The sequence below is a fragment of the Nelumbo lutea genome, chromosome 4, assembly GCF_056320005.1.
Source record: "Nelumbo lutea isolate HS-2025 chromosome 4, American lotus-T2T, whole genome shotgun sequence".
NCBI classification, from domain to species: Eukaryota; Viridiplantae; Streptophyta; class Magnoliopsida; order Proteales; family Nelumbonaceae; genus Nelumbo; species Nelumbo lutea.
The window spans coordinates 64,539,007-64,561,684 of NC_142687.1; the positions used below are offsets into that span (position 1 = coordinate 64,539,007).

Genomic DNA, 22,678 nt, shown 5'->3' on the forward strand with positions numbered 1-22,678 from the left:
GAAATGAATTAATACAATAAACAAAAATATATCAAGTTCTTACAGTCTCACAAGAATTGAACAACTAGGTGAATTAAGGATAAAAAAGGAGCCTCATACTCATATAGAATCAACAAAAAACTCTACACACATAGCAGATAAAGTGGAAAGGAGTTCAAGAAAGAAGCATTCCAAGGTCCACAAGCACATTAGAAATGTGATTATCAGCATGACGGTTTGTGTTCCTGAGTGTCGATGGAGTTTCACAGATGGGAGGTTAAAAGAGGAAGAAGAAATTGGCAAAGAAAATATAGAAATGGATAAGAGGATAAAAAGGTGCGTGTTGCATTCCTCCTGGGTTCTGTAAAGAAAAAACAAAAATGGAAAGGAGGATAAAGAGGCTTGTGCTGTGTTGTTGCGTTCCTCGTGTTTTTTCTCTTCAGACTGGATAAAGTAGGAAAGGAAATAAGAAAAGAGGGTAAAGAGGTCAACAGGGGTATTTTAATAAAAAATAGATGCAAAATAATATGCAAAAGGGTAAAATAGGCATTTGAAAATTTTGATTCTTTGGTTTAGCATTCTTAGTCTTGGTGATTGACAGAAGGGAGATTTTTGTTAATTTATTTAAAAATTCACGGGAGGATTTTGTATTTTACCCAAAAAATTATTAGCAAAAGACACGTGGGTCACATCTAATCCTCATCTCAAGGATACAAGTATAGATTTCCCTATCTTTTCTTTCTTTTCCCTACCTTATCCTTCGAACCAAACATAGCGTATAAATTTGTCTTCCAAAGACAGACGAGGGTATTTCAGTAATATTACTATCAGTATTTGCGCGCATTTTGAATTGCTATTTATGACCCATCGATCTCACGGTTGGAATCCTCCATTTCAGCTCTCTACAGTTCTCTCTTCTTCCCGTTCTATCTGTCCAGTGCCCACGATTCTATATTTCAAAGCGATTTCGTTTCAGGTGAGTACGCATCGGCATCGACGACCTTATTGTCTCTCTCTCTCTCCCTCCCACTAAGCTTCCCTAATCTTTTAATTTCTTTTCTCTTTCTTTTGGTTTTTCGTGTTTCAGATTGGAGTGATCCTAGTTGTAAGTAAAACGTTGGAGCCTTGTTCCGTTTCTACGATCTGTTGTGATGTTTGTTCGCTCTAAGATGATCGTTTAGACTTGTTTCTTTGCATCGACATCCCTTCTTTTCTGTAGAGAGATCCATTTCGAAAGTTTTGCCTAGAAGTTGGTTCATCATTTCGTCAAAATTTCTTTCTTCATAACAAATTAACGTTAGTTTTGTTTATTTTGTTTCATTTTTTTTTCAGAACCTTAAGAATCAGGAATAGCAGTCTTATGGAGAAAAGCGAAGAGATCGAAGCTGCGAGGAAGCGCATGAAACCGGTCTCTCTCTCTCTCTCTCTCTCCCTCTCCTAGGTTTTCATTCATCGTCGTCGTCGTATCATAATTTTTCAGGAAGTTTCGTCAGTCGTTATTTTCATTGTTTTAGGTGGAGGAAAAAGACGGAGATGCAGCTGCAATAGAAGAAGAGACAACCACGAATTTGACGGGATCTGAAGAAATGGAGCTCAATATTGCTCGTCTTCTCGAAAGGATTGAACGCTTCACTGAACAGGTATAGCCGGATAGGTACGCGTAAGAAAATTCTGCTACGGCCGTTGGCGTAGCCTTGGGCTAAAGCTGTGAATGAATCACGGCCTTCGATGTATTGCTGTCGCTCCAATACATCCCTGTGGCCTGTCCATGATGTACGAGCCCGATCGGCTTTGGTTAAGCTTTGGGATCGTATTGTCCGCCTCTCAGTATCGATAACCACCAAATGGAGGCCGCATCGGGTCAGAGGGATTAGGGTGCTAAGCTAATCCGAATTCCATGAGCAAATTAAAAAGCATCACGCTACTCAACAGTCAACAATGTTTTAAAGACCGAGCCGGAACCGGAATAGCTTTGGCCACCGGTTTCCGGGTCAGCGGTTTAACAATGGGTGGCCCATTTTAATTTAAAAAAATAAAATATTAAAATAAAAAAAATGATAAAAAACCGTTGTCCATATTGAACGGGTTGATGATCTGATTGACCAGGTCAGTGAGTTGCTGAGCAAGTAAATGATTTTTTGCCAAAGAACGGTCAATTTATTTTTACTTAATTAATAATTAATAATTTGTGTAGGTTTCAGAGTTGCTGGAAGCGGGAAAGACGATGTTTAAGGAACTCAGTAATGAATTTGAAGAGCGGATGATCGCGTAAGTTTAAGGGTCACTTACAATTTCAACTGTTTCAGGAGTGAAGCGAGTAATAACATTTGGTTGCCGCCTTTGCTTCTCATCCTTTTTTTTCGGGAAATATATTTATAGAATTCACAGAGAACAAATTGAGAAATGGCAAGAGGAGATTAAGGATCTGAGGTTGGTGGATGCCTCAAACGAGGAGGTCATCACTCTTCTGAATAATGCTCGCTTTCTGCTTCAGAATTTCCATGCTGACCAATGAAGGTAAAATAAGATCCCAAGGAAAATTCGTCTTTGTAGCGGTGAACCAAATATTCAAGTTTACCTTGGTGCCCATCTCGTACATGTTAGATCAGTATCCGGGTGTACTGAACATTTGGATCAGCCAAATTTAATTCGTTAGTCACCATCTAAAACATGGGTTTAATCACGGAGTGATTCAGCATAATTTCTAAATTTGATCTTGACAAGCTTTCGTTTTTTCTTTGGAATGTGGGTGCAGCAGTGCAGGTTAATATTGTCAGTAATATAGAATATAGGCTGCGTTTGATGCAAATGGAGTCTAAATCCTGATTCAGAATAAATTTACACCCTGTTTCACTTTTTCATAGCAACATTACATTATGATTTCCTACAAAATCCATGATGGTCTGAAAGATGTATAAGTTTGATTCTTGTACGAACTGTTAGGTACGAATAAACCTCTGCTTTTATGCGTACCCTTCACGTCAACAGAATGCCCCTTTCCACTACGTTGGATTATTAGCTGAAACTGAAATGAAACATGATATGGAAATGTGACTAACATTTCATCTTTACAGCAAAGGATTTCAATTGTCAAAAGTTGATACAGATCTTTGATAATCCCAAAAATTGGTATCAGTGCTGATGGGCGGATTTAGACACCCCCACTCCTGGTGTATGGCAGATTCAACTTCTGTTTTTTCTTTTAAAACCAAGTAGGAAGAACAAGGCATTTGGGTATGCAACTTCTAGCTCATCAATTCATATGCTGATGGAACATCATGTAATGGATGACCCTTTCTATTTCTTTCTATTATCCTTCGTGCAAGGGATACCTGTTTCCCAACCACAAAAACAAATGCCTTTCCCTTCCCCCCAGCACCCCTAGCAGTTCTTCCGACACGACGTACATACTCACTTGGATCACGAGGGAAGTCAAAGAGCACAACATGATCCACACCAGAAAAGTCAATCCCCCTTGATGCTCTGCATATAAGTTACAAGATCTTCAACTTCCCATGGATAACTAATGCAAAATGAAAAAAATAACCACCCTGATTTTTTTCGGCAAGCTAGGAGCCCGTTTGGGAGGGCTTCTGCATTTGAGGTGCATCGTGTAAATTGAGCTGTGGTGGTTGAGCACCGATGTTCCAGAGAAGCTACTCAGGATAGCTTCATATTTAAGCAGTGATTCAGGTGTTCGGAAAGCCCATGTTAGCTTTCCAAATATTTACCGAACACAGCTTCTGGTGTTCCCATGTGACGTCCAGCTCGGAACTCCAGAAGCTGTGTCTCGAAAGCCCTCCCAATAGGTTCCAAAAATAATAATAGTGGGAAGTTGGGAACTCCACTGTATTACCTATCAGTGCAAATCAGGAACAGAGAATCTACTTCTGAAAAAGGATTGGAAAACTCTTTAATATTTGCAAGGCGTGCTTCTTGTGCCAAGGCTGCATGGAATGGCAATACTCTGATGCGAACTCCTTTCCTATCGAACCGTCTTAATACATTCTCAATTTTTCTGCACGTCTCAATCTACAAACAAAGGTCAAAAATTGAAAAAGAAAACCTTGGCAAGGAGAGATTGTGATACATAATAGAAAAACCAACCTTGTTACAGAAGACAATGGTTTTAGGAACTGGACTTTCCTCTGCAAGCTGCAGTAGAGCAGATTTCTTGTTGAGGAATGCTGTCTCTGGTGTTTTTTCTGTTCCATCATCTCCGCTGCAATCTACAAGAACCTGTACGTGTAGCAAGGCTCAATCAAAATTAGATATAGAAGGCTATAACGCTGCCAAGTTCTGTAAATCCTACAACTACAAGATGATTGTTGATTAGCCTTGCAAGATGAAAAGAAAAAAAAATCTGGTATAGGTCTATATTGCAATAAACACCGCATGATATTGGTATATATTTAATAATTAATAGAGGTCTGAAATGACACAAGTTCATATCTTGGTAGGGCATTGCAGTGCACAAGGCTCCTGCCAATGCAGGTTCTTGGAGGAACTGATATATGCAGCCTTACCTCTGGATAAACCCAGAGAAGCTGTTTCTAAGATTTGAATCCTGGTACACAGGTCACAGTGGAGCAACCCAACCATTGCACCAAGGCCCACCCTCTTCATGGTAGTTTGGCTAAAAGGTTTTTATAGCAGATTCAAAGTGTCAATCTGACATAAACCTCCTGTTTTATGTGGGCTTAGAACTGATTGTCCAAGACAAGCGTGCTTAGCTTGTCGTGCACTATCAGCATAAAAGTGATCAACAAAGCACTTACATAAACTAAATAGAAAATTCATGATCAATTGGACAATGCCTTTATTAGCACTCTTTGAAGAGACACTATTGTTCATTAGTGATAGTTGCCATATTTCTGCAAAAAATGATTAGATAACTAGGACTCTAACCTATTCTTTACCCAAATTACATTAGAGACATGATGCCTTGGTTGATAACATAAGTTATACATGAGGCTAAGCAAGGAGAGGCCACATACTAAAATAAGCTCCATTGTTAAAGAAGCAGTTTTCTACACCAGTAAGAAACCATGAGAAGTGATACATTTCAACCAACAAACCTCTTCAAGGCCAGAGCTTGTACGGTGCATGCCAGGTCCCATAATCACTTCACAATCAGGAAAAACTTCCACTAGCTTGTTATATATGTCCACTGGTAAAGTTGCAGTCACAAAAAGATATTGTGTTGTCAAAGGTGCAGAGTTGATTAAGCTTTGCTGTGCTTGTTCAAATTCTTCATCACTGAAGAGTATATCTACTTCATCTAGAATAGCACTAACAGTACAGAAAGGAGAGATGTCAGTAAAAAATTTATATGGCTGTGCCTAAATCTAGAAAAACAAGATCATGGTGTCAAGCAATGTAAGATGCCTGGGAACATTATAAAACTGAATTTTGATGGTAGTAGCTTAAGGAATCCAGGGTCTTCTAAGATTGTGGGAGTATTCAGGAATGAGGAAGGGATTATTACTGCTATGTTCTCAGGCCCAATTGGAGAAGGAGACTCTCTTAGGGCTGCGATCCTTGCAGTTCTGGAAGGAATTTAAAGATCAGGAGAACTGAATACAAGACATTTGGTCCTGGAAGGTGACTCGAAGGTGGTGATTAGTTGGCTAAAGGAAGAAGACAGTGGTTTGTGGAGCTATAACAATGAAAAGAAAAAATTCAAGTGGCTGTGTAGGGACATTGAGATGCAATACAGCTGGGTGAAGTGGACTGCTAACTCATTTGCAGATGGGCTGGCCAAGGGGTGAAATGGGAGTCTCTGTTTTGGGCTAATTTTTAACTTTCTTCCATTGTATCCTTTTGGTGGGGAGTTAAGACATTTTACTTCCCCCCTATTGTAACTAAAGTTTCACAAAACTTCACATCATTAATAAAGTTTTTGTTACTAATCAAAAAAAAAAAAAAGCAATGTAAGATGCCTGACCACTTAAGGTTTGTCAAATGCAAGAACCCTTCTTGAAGGAGGAAAATAAAACGGCCAGGTGTTGCTATAAGAACATCTAAATCTTGCTCTAGATTTTCCAACTGGGTTTTCTGTCGAAAACCACCAGTTGCAACCATGGACCGAAAGGGTACTCCACATTTTGACATTGATCGACAATTTCTCAACACCTGAAAAAGTTACAACTATGTTAGAAACTGACTGCATAAAACCATTAGCCATGATGCAGAACTCAGAAGTACACCAATGAGATGAAAATATCCATATGCATGAAAATGATTGAAGTTGTTATTTATGCATGCAGTTGGAATTTTGTAAAAAGAAAGTGTTCTTGTTTTAGGGGACTAAAGGGTTGGCTGACTGTTCATTATAAGTTGTTTATAGCCTATTTTGTTTAAGGGTATTCAACTAATGATAAAGTAAGCTTATGATGTTCATTATAATTTTTATTATAGCTTATTTTATTCAGAGTAGCATTTTTTTTGGCATTCGGTGCCATGCACCATTAATAACATCCCCTTGACCCCCTTCTTCCCCAAAATGCTGGTTACGGGATTCGATTCCGCGTCAACGCTGGAACAAACCAGCTAACACACCAATGAGCCAGCCCTTGGTTGGTGTGGAAGGAGGAATTATAGAGTAAGCTTATGATATTAGTCTATTTTTACCACTTGTGTCAAACTCTCTTTCAGTTGGTCTTATACAAGGATTAAAATGTCAATGTTTGTGGAAATGTCGGTTATCCACATATAGGAAAATAGGAAACATGTCAAAAATGTTGCGAACATCATACGGAAATATTTTAAAAATTACAGACATGGTGGAAACATTGTAAAATATGCAAAAATATAGAATGATATTTTATGAGATGATATTTTATGAGATGAATCAATAACAAAAGAAGCATAAGCTGGCCTTTTTTAAATTATAACCTTGTTCCAAATCATTAAACAAGGCTAAAAAACTAAGGTTAAAGACAAAATAATACATCGTGAAGTTGTCTTGTAAACCTTAAGATTAAAAACTACATTACAGAATGTGTTAAAGCAGAATTTAAACTCATAGAAAGTGCAAATGATTCTGTTAGATCAACTAAATAATCTATTACACAAACAAAACTAATATTTAAGTTCATGTTACATGAATATCAAGCTGGCTCAAAGTGGTAATCATGTACATTAGGCAGGAATAACATTGCTACTTCACATATCTACAATATTATCACCAACTTATGTTATAATACTATCTCTTGCATTCCACATAGTGCTGGTAGTGTTTTCTGGGGAATATTCAATTCTAATAAAATTTTCTGTCACTACCCATGGGAATGGAAATTTGTTGTGGAAATATTAGGAATTTTATGGACATTTTAAACCATGGTCTTATATTTCAACACCTCCAATGGGTCTTAACAACCTTTCATCCTACAAATTTCATCCCGAAAGTCCATTAAAAACCTAGTTTCTGCAATTTTGACAATTATTCTCACAATAAAAAATGTAGGCCTTTTGTGGAAAACTTGTGCTGCTGTAAAATTAAGGTTATGTTTGGATAGGCTTCATGCTTTGCACTTTCAAAAGTATGAAAGTGCAAAGCACACATTCTGCTTCAACTTTTGTACTTTTACTGTGAAATGCATTTTGCAAAATATTTTTTTCAAAAACATACTTCTCAAAGTACAAGTAGAACATGGCATTTGGGTTATTGGATATAATGTTAAGGGCCCACGAATAGGATCTCGTCACAGGTCGGTCAATGGGGAGAACCTCCTATTCCCCCTTGTTCCTTCCTTTTCTTGAGGTACCTATCTTGGCGCCTTAATGGTGATTGTCCAAGAGATCACCCACTCTCCTCTACTCTGTCTTGACTGAGAAATTCGATGCTTTATTGAATATGATTAGCTCCTTTAAATAGAAGATTACAAGAAGATAAGAATCCTGCTTTTTGGAGGACTCCTACTGATCTATACTACTGAATTTAGATAAGAACACATAACAGATGAGACTCCCTACTAATCCATAGACTCCTTACTGATCTATACTTTGAAAACAGATAAGATAGACACTGAATTAGATAAGAGCTAAAGTGGTACCATGTAACCGAAACAATTCCCTCCAGAAGGTACTAGTAAAAACGAGTCCCTGTCGCAAACAATCGATTCCGGTAACTCGTGTAAACGGAAAATGTGGGTGAAAAAGATGTGGGCGACAGAAATAGCACTTGAAAGAATGGTAGGATCCATCTAATGGACGCCATAAAGGTTGCGGAATGGGTGGGCGAATTTCAAAAATTTCCTACCTTCTCCCAACTGGGAATCATATTCCCTAAATTTAGAATACAATATTCAAGGATCCTACTTGAACCATAATCAAACCAGATCTATACCAAAAGACAAATGGGAGGAATATACCTGATCCGGAGAAGCACTATCTCCTAAAGTTGGTGTTCACGCCCAAAGAATGCTCCAAGATCAGTTCCTGCTGATGATGACACAGCTGTGGATGGAACAGAACCAGCAGAGTGCGTCCTACACACTGGATCCTTCACAAGAATCCTCTGGAAGTACTAAACACTGAATCTTTTTCAGTCTTTCTTGCAAGACTGATGTCAAGAACAGATTTCTTGACATTCTTTTTCTGCAAAGATCTAATCTTGCAAAAACAGATGGCGGCGGCAGGAGGAGAACTCCAAAAGTGAAAAAGTTGAACTGCTTCTTCTTTATTTTTTTGGAGTATGAGATCTGATCTCAATTCGCAGGAACCTTTCTTGCGATTTCTCTTGATTCGAAATCTGTTGTATTTCTCTCTTTCTTGGTTAGGGTTTCTCCTCCTTTCTTCTTGATTAAGAAACCTCCTAATTAGGAGTTATCCCAATCCAAATCAGTATTTGGATAGGGGATAATCTTAATCCTATCTGCAGATAAAGTTAGCTTACTCCTGATCTTATCAGGAGGTTACCAAATTCAAATCTAATTTGAATTTGGTCTCCAAGAGTGGATAAGGCTAAAGGCCCAATCCTTTTACTAACATTAATCTCAGATTCACCCCAAGGATGGGTGATCATATCAGCCCACCTCGAAATGGGCTTCTGGCCCATTAAGTGTTCAGTGTCTAATTACTTTCCAATCTGCTGCCCAGTTGGGCTTCTTTGTATGGCGTGGGACCCAAGCATTGATCTACACACCAGCCACATGGGTTCGGCCCAGCCTTTAATACAAGGCCCAGCCGAATTCACTGAAAAAACTCAATGAACCCCTTGAGTCCATCATATGGACCCTATGGGCCCAACACTTACATTAAGTGGTCCCTGGGCCAAGCCATCTTATAAAAACCCAGGGACTGTGGGCAGGTGCAAGATTAGCCCATCAGGTATTATCCTCAATGGTCTTACACTTAACCTCTCAGCCCTTAATGATCAAGCACTGCCCGACAAGAGAGGACCTCTCCCTCGGCTGCAAGGAACAGTGACGCACTCTCCTCTCACATGGATCCCGGGAATTAAAACCATTTGCAAACAATTTGAAACCGTACATATATATATAAATATATTAATTTTGCAAAACAAAATTCCAACGATTGAAATCAACTGTCGGCAGTTAGGTTTCCATCAGAGAGAGTGCATTCCCGATCATTACCCTTTGTCCGACAAGGTGGCTGATTCTGTCACTATGATCACCCACTCAGATGAATTCTCAAACTGCCCCAACATACCCAGGTTTTGATCCCCGCTAAGGATCTCACTGATTGGCATATCAAAGGCAGCCTAATCCAACACCTAGTGAAGTGTCATAATCGAGTCTAGGGGTCAGGTGTAACTTTCCAGTTTTGCCCATATCTCCAAGGTCCAGGGCAATACTGGAAATCTGGTCAAGGTTTCCACCAGGTAACTATCCTGGTCATAACCATATCGGACTGGTGGTCTGGATACCCGGGTGGTTCTTCTAGGTTGGTCATTACCTAGAATTTGTGGGACATCTCCCACTGTTCCTGAGCTCTCCTCATCAAGAACTATTTCCTGACGATGGGTGTCCAGGATGTAATCGGATTTTAAGAATTGGGCGTTTCGACTGCAGAACACTTTCTACTCACTCGGGTCATAGAATAGATAACCCACCGAATCCTTTGGGTAGCCTATAAACAGGCAACGACTGGTTTTAGATTCCAACTTGTCCACACTTGTTCTTTTAACGTGTGCAGGACAACCCCAAATCTTCAAGTGTCTTACACTTGGCTTCCTTCCGGTCCAAAGTTCATATGGAGTTTTCGGAACTGATTTGGTTGGAACCCGATTCAACACGTAGATAGCAGTCTCTAATGCGTATCCCCAAAAGGATGTGGGTAATTGTGAGCGTACGAAAAGCGACCGGACCATGTCCAACAAGGTCCTATTCCTCCTCTCTGAAACACCGTTGAGTTGAAGTGTAGCAGGAGGAGCTAGTTGTGACACTATCCCATTGTCCCTTAAGTAGTCCCTGAATTCGTCAGAGAGATACTCGCCACCTCGATCTGATCGAAGGGCCTTAATTTCTCTCCCTAACTGTTTCTCGACTTCCTGTCTGAACTCTTTGAACTTTTCAAATGATTCAAACTTATGTCTCATTAGGTACACGTAACCATATCATGAAAAATCATCTGTAAAGGTGATGAAGTACACATGTTGATTCCGTGTCCTAACACTCAGGGGACCGCATACATCAATATGTATCAGGTCAAGTGTGCCTTCAGATCTTTCAGGCTTACTGTCAAATGGCCGCTTAGACATCTTACCTTGAAAGCAAGGTTCACAAGTGGGAAGATTTTCTACGGTTAGAAAATCCAAAGGACCATCCTTTACCAGCCTTGTGATTCGGTCAATACCGATAATGGCCAAGTCGGTAATGCCAGAGGCACGTGGAACTTACTATATCACAATTCCTTTTCTTGGGATTTTCGACCGACGTAGTTTCGGTTAAGTTAGTTTCCAGAGAATGATGTAGAACATAGAGACCGTTCTCTAGTTCCCCGCATGCGATGAATTTATTATTCCGTTTAACAGTAATCATATTACTAAAATAAACAATATATCCATCAGCACACAGTTTTGAAACAGAAATTAAATTTCTTCTCAAGTTCTGTACATAAAGACAATCTTTAAGTACAAGTATTCCTTCTTTAAAAACTAATTCTACGGATCCTATTGCCGCCGATGCAACACTTGCAGTTGTTCCCAAGAATGGTGTCACTTCACCTTCACTCAACCTTCTGCTAACTTTGAACCCCTGCAGTGAGTTACACGCATGAGTTGAAGCCCCGGAGTCAACACACCAGGACACAGAAGTAACTAACATGTTAATTTCTATGACACAAGTTTCGATGTTACCTTTCTTAGATTCCAGGTAGGCAGGACAATTCCTCTTCCAGTGGCCGGTCTGCTTGCAGAAGTGACAGACATCAGATGCCTTGTTCTTCTTCTGCTTCATAGGTTTGGCACCCTTCTTCTGAGGCTTCTTTGCCTTTCTCTTTTTTTTTGCCCGATTTGTTAGCTTCAGCAAGCATAACCACAGGCTCATCCTTCATGAGTAGATCCTCGGCTCTCTGCAACATATTGCTGAGTTCCTGGACGCTGACATTCAGCTTATTCATATTGTAGTTCATTGTGAACGCATTGAAGGAAGAGGGCAAAGAATTGAGGATGGCATCCACTTGCGTGCCAAGATCTAGCCCGGATCCAAGAGCTTCAAGTTTGTTAATGTATCCCATCATCCGAAGACAATGGTCATGAACTTTCTGCCCTTTGGTCATCTGCGCGGTCATGAACAATTTCAGGACCTTCTGTTGAGTAGAACGGTTCTGCTTTTCATACATTGTTCTTAGACTGTCCAATATGTCCTTGGCTAGTTCGATCTGATCGAACTGCCTCTGTATTGAGTTGTCTAATGAGGCAATGACAAAGCAGCGGGCTAGGGAGTTCTTATCCTCCCACTCTTGGTAGTCCCTCCTACGGGCTTCAGAAGCCCTATCACCCGGACGTTCTGGGGAAGGATTTTTCACCACCTTGTCTAACTTTTCGGAAGTTAGGACCAGCATAAGATTTCTGTACCAGTCAGCATAGTTTGGGCCCTTAAGCTTGTTATCGTCTAGAAGCTTTGCAAATTGACCGTTTATCATTAGTCCACAACCTTAGTTTGATTCATGTTACTTACATAGATATGGCTTTTAATCTATGTTCCATTCCCATTTGTTCATCTCTGAGATTTCCCTCCTTTCTCAGTGACGGAGACGACGAAATGTCTCTGGAAATGTGGGAAATCACATGGGGTGCGTGAAGCCAACTGTTTCAGCTGCATAACCTCACCACCTTTCTGTGACGGATCATATCCACTCATCAAATGAGTTTCCCTTTGGCCTCTGTCAAACAAGGTTCAGAGCCGTTTTCAGGTAAACCTTTCTGTCCAGTGAGTGCTTACCCATCATATTCAGGTTACGCCAAGGTACCGTGAGAGAGTTCCCATTTTCTGGTGAAGCGCCTCCCACATCGGTCTATGACGCTCCTATCATCTTATGAAACACTCTAATAGATCCAACAGCAAATGGATAGCCCAATTTTATGGTGCGTTTCCTCATTACTGAAGGACCCATCATTGTGCTAATGACGGAAGGCCTTTAGAGAGTCCATCATATGGGTCTCCCTATCACATGCATTCATATTTGCTGGAGGGAACAAAATTACGCCCTAGTTTTAATTTAGGTCAAACTAGAGTGACTCCCACTGACTTTCATAAAGTCAGATTTCTGGTGGGCCTTAATCAGCTAGGGGTTCCGTACGCATCCCTTTTCAAGGTTGTGGGGCCCACCAAGCAAAGAGGGGTCATCCAATGACCTTGAAGGACACCATGGCAATGATGTGCATTCAGCCATGGTGTGCGCAAGAGCCACTAACGAGTCTTCATGGGCCAAGTACTTATGGCCCATGGTCGCAGCACATCAAACATCCAAACATCACATGTAAAGGAGGAATTGATCCAATCAATTAACTGCTGTAAAGCCCATTGAATAGCCCATTGAAATCTAAGTCATTAACAATTAATGACTACTAGGTGTATGGGCTGAATCGCAGATAGCAGTTCGGCCCATACAGCTTATCTCACAGTAATGGGCCTTTTGCAGTTTTAACCCTTTAAAACTGGGCTTTACAGGTGGGCCGAATTAGTCCCTGTAATTGAAAATCAGATTTGGAACAGCAAGTCTGAGAAATACAGACTGAAAAACAGTCCCTATCGAACCCCAGATTCGGTCCAAACAGTTTTGGTCCAATCCAGTCCGAGAGGATCCAAAACTGATTTTCAATTCAAGAATTAATTCATGAAAGATCTGAAATTAATAATTTTGATTTCAAACAATCACAAATCACACTATGGACTGTTCGCACCACCTGCAAAACAGAGGTTAATCACAAGGGTTGCAGTTTCACAAACTGCAAATTGCAGAAAGCGATTTCTCCAACTGCAAATCTCCAGCGCCGCCTTCTTCTTCCTTCTTCTTTAATCAAGAAAAATAACAGAAATCCTATTTCTATTAATTACATTCTTGATCAAATCTTATACATTCAGTCTAAAATTAAAAAAATTTACAAACCGAATTAAATGAAATAAATAAATAGAAAGAAAAAGGGTGCGCAGACTATCTGCGCCAAATCTGCACTGCGATCTTCAGGTTCGAACAGTCCATTAAATCAAAATAAATAAAGAACAATTCTAAATAAATTTTGGATTTAATAAAAATTAATTTCAGATCAATCGCCCTTAACAAGAAACAGTTTCTTGAAATAAAGAAAACAATCTGCGCAAATCTTGAAAGAACACCTTCTATCCATCTGTGCAGGGTCAGATCTGATTTTCTTTTGGTTCAAGATTCGAACCTGTGGCTCTGATACCACCGAAAGAATGGTAGGATCCATCTAATGGACGTCATAAATGTTGCGGAATGGGTGGGCGAATTTCAAAAATTTCCTACCTTCTCCCAACTGGGAATCATATTCCCTAAATTTAGAATACAATATTCAAGGATCCTACTTGAACCATAATCAAACCAGATCTGTACCAAAAGACAAATGGGAGGAATATACCTGATCCGGAGAAGCACTATCTCCTAAAGTTGGTGTTCACGCCCAAAGAATGCTCCAAGATCCGTTCCTGCTGATGATGACACAGCTGTGGATGGAACAGAACCAGCAGAGTGCGTCCTACACATTGGATCCTTCACAAGAATCCTCTGGAAGTACTAAACACTGAATCTTTTTCATACTTTCTTGCAAGACTGATGTCAAGAACAGATTTCTTGACTTTCTTTTTCTGCAAAGATCTAATCTTGCAAAAACAGATGGCGGCGGCAGGAGGAGAACTCCAAAAGCGAAAAAGTTGAACTGCTTCTTCTTTCCTTTTTTGGAGTATGAGATCTGATCTCAATTCGCAGGAACCTTTCTTGCGATTTCTCTTGATTTGAAATCTGTTGTATTTCTCTCTTTCTTGGTTAGGGTTTCTCCTCCTTTCTTCTTGATTAAGAAACCTCCTAATTAGGAGTTATCCCAATCCAAATCAGTATTTGGATAGGGGATAATCTTAATCCTATCTGCAGATAAAGTTAGCTTACTCCTGATCTTATCAGGAGGTTACCAGATTCAAATCTAATTTGAATTTGGTCTCCAAGAGTGGATAAGGCTAAAGGCCCAATCTTTTTACTAACATTAGTCTCAGATTCGCCCCAAGGATGGGTGATCATATCAGCCCACCTCGAAATGGGCTTCTGGCCCATTAAGTGTTCAGTGTCTAATTACTTTCCAATCTGCTGCCCAGTTGGGCTTCTTTGTATGGCGTGGGACCCAAGCATTGATCTACACACCAGCCACATGGGTTCGGCCCAGCCTTTAATACAAGGCCCAGCCGAATTCACTGAAAAAACTCAATGAACCCCTTGAGTCCATCATATGGACCCTATGGGCCCAACACTTACATTAAGTGGTCCCTGGGCCAAGCCATCTTATAAAAACCCAGGGACTGTGGGCAGGAGCAAGATTAGCCCATCAGGTATTATCCTCAATGGTCTTACACTTAACCTCTCAGCCCTTAATGATCAAGCACTGCCCGACAAGAGAGGACCTCTCCCTCGGCTGCAAGGAACAGTGACGCACTCTCCTCTCACATGGATCCTGGGAATTAAAACCATTTGCAAACAATTTGAAACCGTACATATATATATAAATATATTAATTTTGCAAAACAAAATTCCAACGATTGAAATCAATTGCCGGCAGTTTGGTTTCCATCAGAGAGAGTGCATTCCCGATCATTACCCTTTGTCCGACAAAGTGGCTGATTCTGTCACTATGATCACCCACTCAGATGAATTCTCAAACTGCCCCAACATACCCAGGTTTTGATCCCCGCTAAGGATCTCACTGATTGGCATATCAAAGGCAGTCTGATCCAACACCTAGTGAAGTGTCATAATCGAGTCTAGGGGTCAGGTGTAACTTTCCAGTTTTGCCCATCTATCTCCAAGGTCCAGGGCAATACTGGAAATCTGGTCCGGTTCAAGGATTCAAGTAATCCCATACTGCATGTGCCTCGGGTCTTACCCTGGTGGCTGAGACAGGCCATCCCAACACTTGGTTGCACACCAGTATCAGCCTTGGCAGGATAAATCTCCCCAGACTTATCCAACGGCTGTGAACATTTAAAATTAACACGAGTCTCTATAAATGTCCAGTTTTAGGGTTTTACACAAAATTAAACCAAACAACATGAATCAAACATGCACTTTATTTATTTCCACTAAATAACAAAAGTACATCAAATCAGATTGAAGCTAAGGGCATACAAAAACTGTCTAACAGCATTGTACAGATGTGATAGAGGAATGAAATGGGCATACTTAGAGAAGCGGTCCACCACCACGTAAAGAACCGATTTTCCCCTAACCTTGGGTAGTCCCTCTATGAAATCCATGGAGATATCGGCCCATATTGACAAGTAGAGCAGTTTTGGATAAAGTCCCTAATAGAAGCCTTCATACCTTGCCAATGGAAATCTGCTTGGACGCGATACAGTGTCTTCTGAATGTCTTCATGGGTGGAGTTATGAATACCGGAGATGATGGAGGGAATTGGAGGGGAATCAGCTAGAAGATGCACCCAACCTTTATACATCACAAGCCCGTCTTGAAGGGACCAATTGGGGTCGACAGTTCCATTCTGAATTTGCTGAACAAGGGTCGTCCACTCCGTTGATTGTGGTGCCCGCCTTCTTGATGTCGTCTAATAAGGTGACTCAGGGTCGCGAAATCCCACAAAGAAGCATAGTGTCCTCGTCATGCCTAGACAATGCATCTGCGGTGCGATTTAAGGATCCCGCCTTGTAATCGACCCAAAAATCAAACCCAAGCAGCTTGCTAATCCAATGTTGTTGGGGAGAAGTGCTAAGACACTGCTCCAACAAGTGCTTGAGGCTATAGTGATCAGTTTTGATGACGAATGGCCTTCCCCATAAGTACGGACGCTAGTGTTGGACTGCTCTAGCTAACCCGATCAATTTGCGCTCATAGGCTGGCAATTTTAAATGACGGTCAGCAAGTTAAAGGCTGAAAAAGGCAATCGGGTGCCCTTGTTGCTGTAGTACGGCACCAATTCCTATGCCGGATGCATCGCACTCCACTGTAAACTCGAGATCAAAGTTTGGTAATTGCAGAACTGGAGTGGTGGAGAGGGCATCCCTTAAACTTGCAAAAGCCGCAACGGCTGCGTCGTTCCAATGAAAGGCATTCTTCTTCAGTAGGTTAGTTAATGAGTCAGCCAACAAGCCATAATTCTGTATGAATTTGCGGTAATATCCCATAAAACTGAGGAAACTGCGGAGGGCCTTGGCAGATTTGAGCCTGGGCCATTCCTTGATTGCTTGAATTTTGGAATTGTCCACCGTTACACCTTGTTCATTAATGACATGACCCAAGTAAAGAACTTGGCGCTCCCCAAAGGAGCACTTGGACCGTTTAAGGAAGAGCTTGTGTTGGCACAGGAGCTCAAAAACAAGCCTTAGATGATGCACATGTTCTATCCAAGTTTTACTGTAAACTAAAATGTCGTCAAAGAACACTGAAACAAACTTGCTAAGGGGGCACTGAAATACCTCATTCATCAAGGATTGGAATGTGGATGGGGCGTTTGTGAGACCAAACGGCATAACTAAAAAACTCAAACTGGCCATGATGAGTTCTGAAGGCAATCTTCTCAATGTCTTCGGAAGCCATTTGGACCTGAAAGTATCCCGACCTTAGGTCTAGTTTGGAGAAATACCAGGCACCATGAAGTTCATCCAACAACTCGTCCACAATGGGAATAGGGAATTTATCCTTGACAGACTGGTTATTGAGTTCTCTGTAGTCAACACAAAATCTCCAAGTGCCATCCCGCTTTGCCACCAACAAGACTAGCGAGGAGAAAGGAGAACGGCTAAGGCGGATGATCCCTTGCTTCATCATTTCAGCACAATGCTTCTCAATCTCATCTTTCTGCAGATGTGGGTAGCGATAAGGTTGGAAGACAACTAGTTCAGAGCCCGTCACCAGAGAGATCCGATGATCGCAAGCTCAGGAAGGAGGAAGTCCCTTGGGTTCTTGGAACACATTTGAAAAATCGGTGAGGAGCCTTTCCATGGTTGCTACCTGCGTCATCTCACCTTGGAGCACATGTACCTAGGATTGGGCCCAGGGTGCTGAAATCCCATAGGATTGGGCCCAGGGTGATCAACCACTTTACTCCAAGAACTATATCAAATCCATCCAAGGATAGCACAAGCAAATCAGCAAAGAAAGGTTCAGAATTGACCTGTATTTGGATGTCCTTACAGATACCCGGGCTGTGTACTCTTTCATCGTTTGCTACGACTACCTGCAGTCGTGGTTTGACTTCTGTTGAGCAAGAGCAAGTGAAGAGAGGAGAGGAGAAGATAGAAGAGAGGTGAGTTGAGTGACTAAAAGCCCTCCAGAACATAGGGGGTGAAAGAATGATTTTATTATTTATACTAGTACAGCCGAACAATATAAACAGAGAAAAAATTACAACAGTACCCAGAGAAGAAATTACAACAGTATCCTTATGGTACTAAACCTGAATACATAAACAACTATCAACACTCCCCCTCAAGTTTGAGCATAGATATCAATCATGCCCAACTTGTCACAAAGATCATGATGTCTGGAAAGGTTTAAACCCTTTGTAAAGATGTCTGCAAGCTGGTTCTCAGAAGTGACATAGGGGGTACACACTTCGTCTGTGATAACTTTCTCTCTGATAAAATGCTTGTCAACTTCGATGTGCTTTGTTCTATCATGTACCACCAGATTGGCAGCAATGCTTATAGCTACTTTGTTATCACAAAATAGAGTTATAGGTTTGGTCACTGGGAAACCCAACTCCCCCAACAAATTCTTTATCCACATGCCTTCAGCAACCCCGGGGGCCATAGCACGATATTTAGCTTCAGCACTGGATCTAGCTACCACATTTTGCTTTTTACTCCATGTAACAAGGTTCCCTCCTATAAAGGTGCAGTAGCCACTGGTAGACTTTCTATCACTTTGGGATCCAGCCCAATCTGCATCTGTATAAACTTCAACTTTCAAATGTCCGTGCTTTTAAAATAACAAACCAGTACCCGGATACTTCTTTAGATTTCGGAGGATTCTCTCTGCTGCTTCAAGATGAGAAGACCTAGGAGCATGCATGAACTGACTGAGGACACCAACAGCATATGCAATGTTTGGGCGATTCATAGAAAGGTATAACAATCAACCTACAAGCCTCTGAAACTGTTTCACATCCTTGAGCGATTCACCACAGTTGTCACCTAATTTAAGGTTGGGGTCAATGGGAGAATCAACTGGCTTCACCCCCCATCTTTCCAGTGTCCTAAAGTAAATCTAGGGCATTTCCTTTGAGAAATGAAGATATCCTTCTTGAAGGGTTGAGAGATCCATCACATGGACGCCCAAAGATTGCGGAATAAGGGGCGAATTTCAAAAATTTTTCTCTCCCTTCAACTGGGAATCACATTCCCTATTTAGAAAATCATATTTTCAAGGATAAATCTTGAACCTTAAACTGAACCAGATCTGAACCAACGAAGGTGTTCACGCCCAAGGAAGGATCCAAAGACTGCTCCCACTGAAGATGGCGCAGTGCAGGATGGAGCAGAATCAGCAGTGTTCTTCCCCAAGAACTCTGTCCTTCGCAAGAAACAGCAGGATGGATCGTGAGCACAGCTCCCTTTTCAATCATTTCTCAAAGAATTGATGTCAAGATCCAATCTTGACTTCTCCCACAGCTGGAGATCGAACTGGAAAACAGGGCGGCAAAAGAGTATTCGCAGGGTGCAGAATTCTCTCTTCTTGATTTCAGCACTAAAGAGGATCTGATGTGTTTCTTGGTCTCTCTCAAAGCTGCTGCCCCCTCCTTCCTTTTGTTAACTTGAAAAGATCAGCACCTAATCCCATTAGGAGGTGCTTATCCAAATCATATTTGGATCAGCTTTCTCTTCTAATGATAAGGTTAAACCCTTATCTTATCTGCAGATTAGATTAGCTTTATCCTAATCTTATTAGGAGGTTTCTAGATCTGAATTTATCTTATCTGCAGATTAGATTAGCTTTATCCTAATCTTATTAGGAGGTTTCTAGATCTGAATCACATTCAGATCTGGACTCTCTGAGTGGATAGGATTAAGACCCTATCCTAACTGCTAATCCATCTCAGAATTCGTCCCTTTAATTAACTAAATTAATAGCCCAGTTCGAAATGGGCTTTAGGCCCATTAAGCTTATGTGCTCACTTAACCTTCCTAACTGCTGCCCAGTTGGGCTTCCTTGTATGGCATGGGACCCAAGCATTGATCTACACATCAGCCACATGGGTTCGGCCCAGCCTTTGTTACAAGGCCTGGTCGAATACACTGTTAAAGACAGTGCACCCCCTGAAACCCATCAAATGGGCTCTATGGGCCCAACACTTACCCTAAGTGGTCCCTGGGCCAAACCACCTTGTAACACCCGGGGACTGGGCATATGCAAGATTAGCCCATCAGGCATTATCCTCAATGGTCTTACACTTAACCTCTCAGCCCATAATGATCATACACTGCCCGACAAGAGAGGACCTCTCCCTCGGCTACAAGGAACAGTGTTGCACTCTCCACTTATATGGATCCCGGGAATTAAAACCCTTTTGCAAACATTTTAGAAACCATAATATATATACTTTTATATCTCATATAAAATATATTTTGCAAAACAAATTTCAACGGTTGAAATCGGCTGCCGGCAGTCTTGGTTTCCAATAGTGAGAGTGCATCCCCGATCATTACCTTTGTCCGACAAAGGGGCTGATCCTGTCACTATGATCACCCACTCAGATGAATTCTCGGATTGTCCCAACATACCCAGGTTTTGACCCCCGCTAAGGATCTCACTAATTGGTACATCAAAGACAGCCCGATCCGACACCTAGTGCAGTATCATAATCGAGTCTAGGGGTCGGGTGTAACTTTCCAGTTTTGCCCATCAATCTCCAAGGTCCAGGGCAATACTGGAAATCTGGTCCAGTTCAAAGATTCAATTAATCCCACACTGTATGTGCCTAGAGTCTCACCCCGGTAGCTGAGACAAGCCACCCCAACCGACTTGGTGGCACCACAGTGTCAGCCTTGTCAGGATAGGTATCCCAGACCGACCCACTGGCTGTGAACATTCAAAACTAACACGAGTCTCAATAAGTGTCCAATTTAAGGGTAATACACAGAAACATACCAAGGGAACATGAATCAAATATGTACTTTTAATCATTTACAATAAACTCATAAAGTACATCAATTTTGATTGAAGCTAAGGGCATACAAAACTGTCTAACACTTCTTTGATCGGGCAACTTCAATTCCAAGGAAGTATCTGGCAGGTCCTAGATCCTTCACTTCAAACTGAGTGGCAAGAAAAAGTTTCAATTTCTGAATTTCATCCTCCCAATCACCAGTAACAATTATGTCATCCACATATACAATTAGAGCAGCAATTTTACCTTCTCCTTTTTTCACAAATAGTGTGTATAAGGACTTCTTCAACTTGCACACTTTCTGTTCATTGCCTTGGGCTAGAAAACCAAGAGGTTGAATCATGTACACTTCCTCTTCAAGGTCACCATTCAAGAATGCATTCTTGATGTCTAGCTTGTGTAAAACCCAATCCAGATTAGCCGCAAGAAAGAAAAGGACTCTAATGGAATTCATCATGGCAATGGGGGCAAAAGTTTCTGCATAATCAACTACATACACTTGAGTAAATCCCTTTGCCACTAAGCGAGCTTTATACCTTTCCACTGTTCCATCAGCCTTATGCTTAACTGTGAACACCCATTTACATCCAACTGGAACCTTTCCCTTAGGAAGATCAACAAGTTCCCATGTGCCATTTCTATGAAGGCATTAATTTCTTCCCTCATGGCATTTGTCCATTTAGGAACTGAAAGAGCTTCTGCCACATTCTTAGGGATAGGGACACTGTCAATAGAGGTAAGGAAGGCACAGAATGAGGATGAAATGTTCTCATAGGAGACAAAATTGGAAATGGGATGTTTAGTGGTAAACAATCTAACACCCTTCCTGTGAGCAATAGGACGATCAAGGTCATTAGCAGTAGAGGAATCATTTTCAATAGATTCAAGGACATCATTGGGAGCCAAAATACCTGAGTGAGTATGATCCTCCCCCGAGGAGTCTGGTGGCACTGGAGGTACAGCTTCCGGATTCTCTACATCTCTTGAATTTGGTTGGCCTTTGCGACAACGAGAAAAAACACAAGTGGAGGGTCAGGGAGAGAGGGAAGATGAACCAGTTTCTCCTCATGCCTATACTCCCCGTGAGGAGAAACATGATAGAAAGGCTCATCTTCAACTAAAGAAACATCCATAGAGACATAGAATTTACGAAACCCAGGATCAAAACAACGGTATCCCTTTTGAGTGAAGGAGTAACCAAGAAATATGCAAGGGATAGCACAAGAATCCAGTTTCCCACGAGTGGGAGACAGATTTTGGACAAAACACCAGCAACCAAAGACACGAGAAGGAATAGAAAGAAGAGGAGCCTTAGGAAAGAGAAGTTGATGTGGGGCTTTGTACTCTAACCGACGAAAGGGCATAAGTTTATGAGGTAAGTGGAACAAAGAACAGCTTCAAGCCAAAACCATTTGGGAACATTCATATGAAGTAGTAAACCTCGAGCCACTTCAAGGAGATATCGGTTCTTCCATTCGGCCACACCATTTTGTTGTGGTGTGCGGGCACAAGAGCTACGGTGAAGGGAAACCATGCGAAGCAAAAAATTCCGTGAGGTCACTATGAAAAAATTCTTTTGCATTGTCTGATTGGAAAATTTGGATTTCAGTTTGAAATTGAGTGAAGACCATCCGCTGGAAATCTTGAATGATTTTTGGTACTTCTTCCTTGGTTCGCATCGGGTATACCCAAGTATATCTAGAATAATCATCAATGAGGGTAATGAAATACTTGTAGCCACTCTCAGATGGTAAAGTAATAAGGCCCCACACGTCATTTTCTTTGAAGAAAATGAGTTCTACAATGCTTACTCAACTGACACGTTTGACAAGAAAAATAAAAAACAGACATTGACTTAAACAGTTCTGGGAATACAACTTTCAA

The 22,678-nt window shown here is 41.2% G+C and overlaps 2 protein-coding genes across 2 annotated transcripts in view; one reads left to right on the forward strand and one right to left on the reverse strand.

Moving 5' to 3' along the window:
* The first annotated feature begins 208 nt into the window (after positions 1 to 208).
* On the forward strand, positions 209 to 2,846 carry LOC148860880 (knotted 1-binding protein). The gene is made up of 6 exons (XM_088984982.1): positions 209 to 315; positions 878 to 955; positions 1,312 to 1,387; positions 1,494 to 1,619; positions 2,174 to 2,247; positions 2,359 to 2,846. The coding sequence occupies exons 1-6, from the start codon at positions 209 to 211 to the stop codon at positions 2,492 to 2,494; spliced, it is 597 nt and encodes a 198-aa protein (XP_088841108.1). The 3' UTR covers positions 2,495 to 2,846.
* Positions 2,847 to 3,022: 176 nt separating this feature from the next.
* The window catches only part of LOC148860881 (DEA(D/H)-box RNA helicase family protein), a 55,460-nt gene continuing 35,804 nt past the window's right edge, over positions 3,023 to 22,678 (reverse strand). The window contains exons 4-8 of the mRNA XM_088983321.1: positions 5,927 to 6,114; positions 5,058 to 5,271; positions 4,087 to 4,218; positions 3,836 to 4,011; positions 3,023 to 3,462 (exon numbers count right to left, since the gene is read on the reverse strand). Of these exons, the coding sequence (XP_088839447.1) occupies positions 3,225 to 3,462; positions 3,836 to 4,011; positions 4,087 to 4,218; positions 5,058 to 5,271; positions 5,927 to 6,114 (948 nt within the window). The 3' untranslated portion in view covers positions 3,023 to 3,224. The remainder of the gene's footprint in view (positions 3,463 to 3,835; positions 4,012 to 4,086; positions 4,219 to 5,057; positions 5,272 to 5,926; positions 6,115 to 22,678) is intronic.

Coding starts and splice junctions, on each gene's coding strand:
- LOC148860880 (XM_088984982.1), top strand. CDS start 209: ATGACGGTTTGTGTTCCTGAGTGTCGATGGAGTTTCACAGATGGGAGG. Junction 956..1,311: donor TCAAAGCGATTTCGTTTCAG/GTGAGTACGCAT, acceptor TTTTTTTTTCAG/AACCTTAAGAATCAGGAATA. Junction 1,388..1,493: donor CGAGGAAGCGCATGAAACCG/GTCTCTCTCTCT, acceptor TCATTGTTTTAG/GTGGAGGAAAAAGACGGAGA.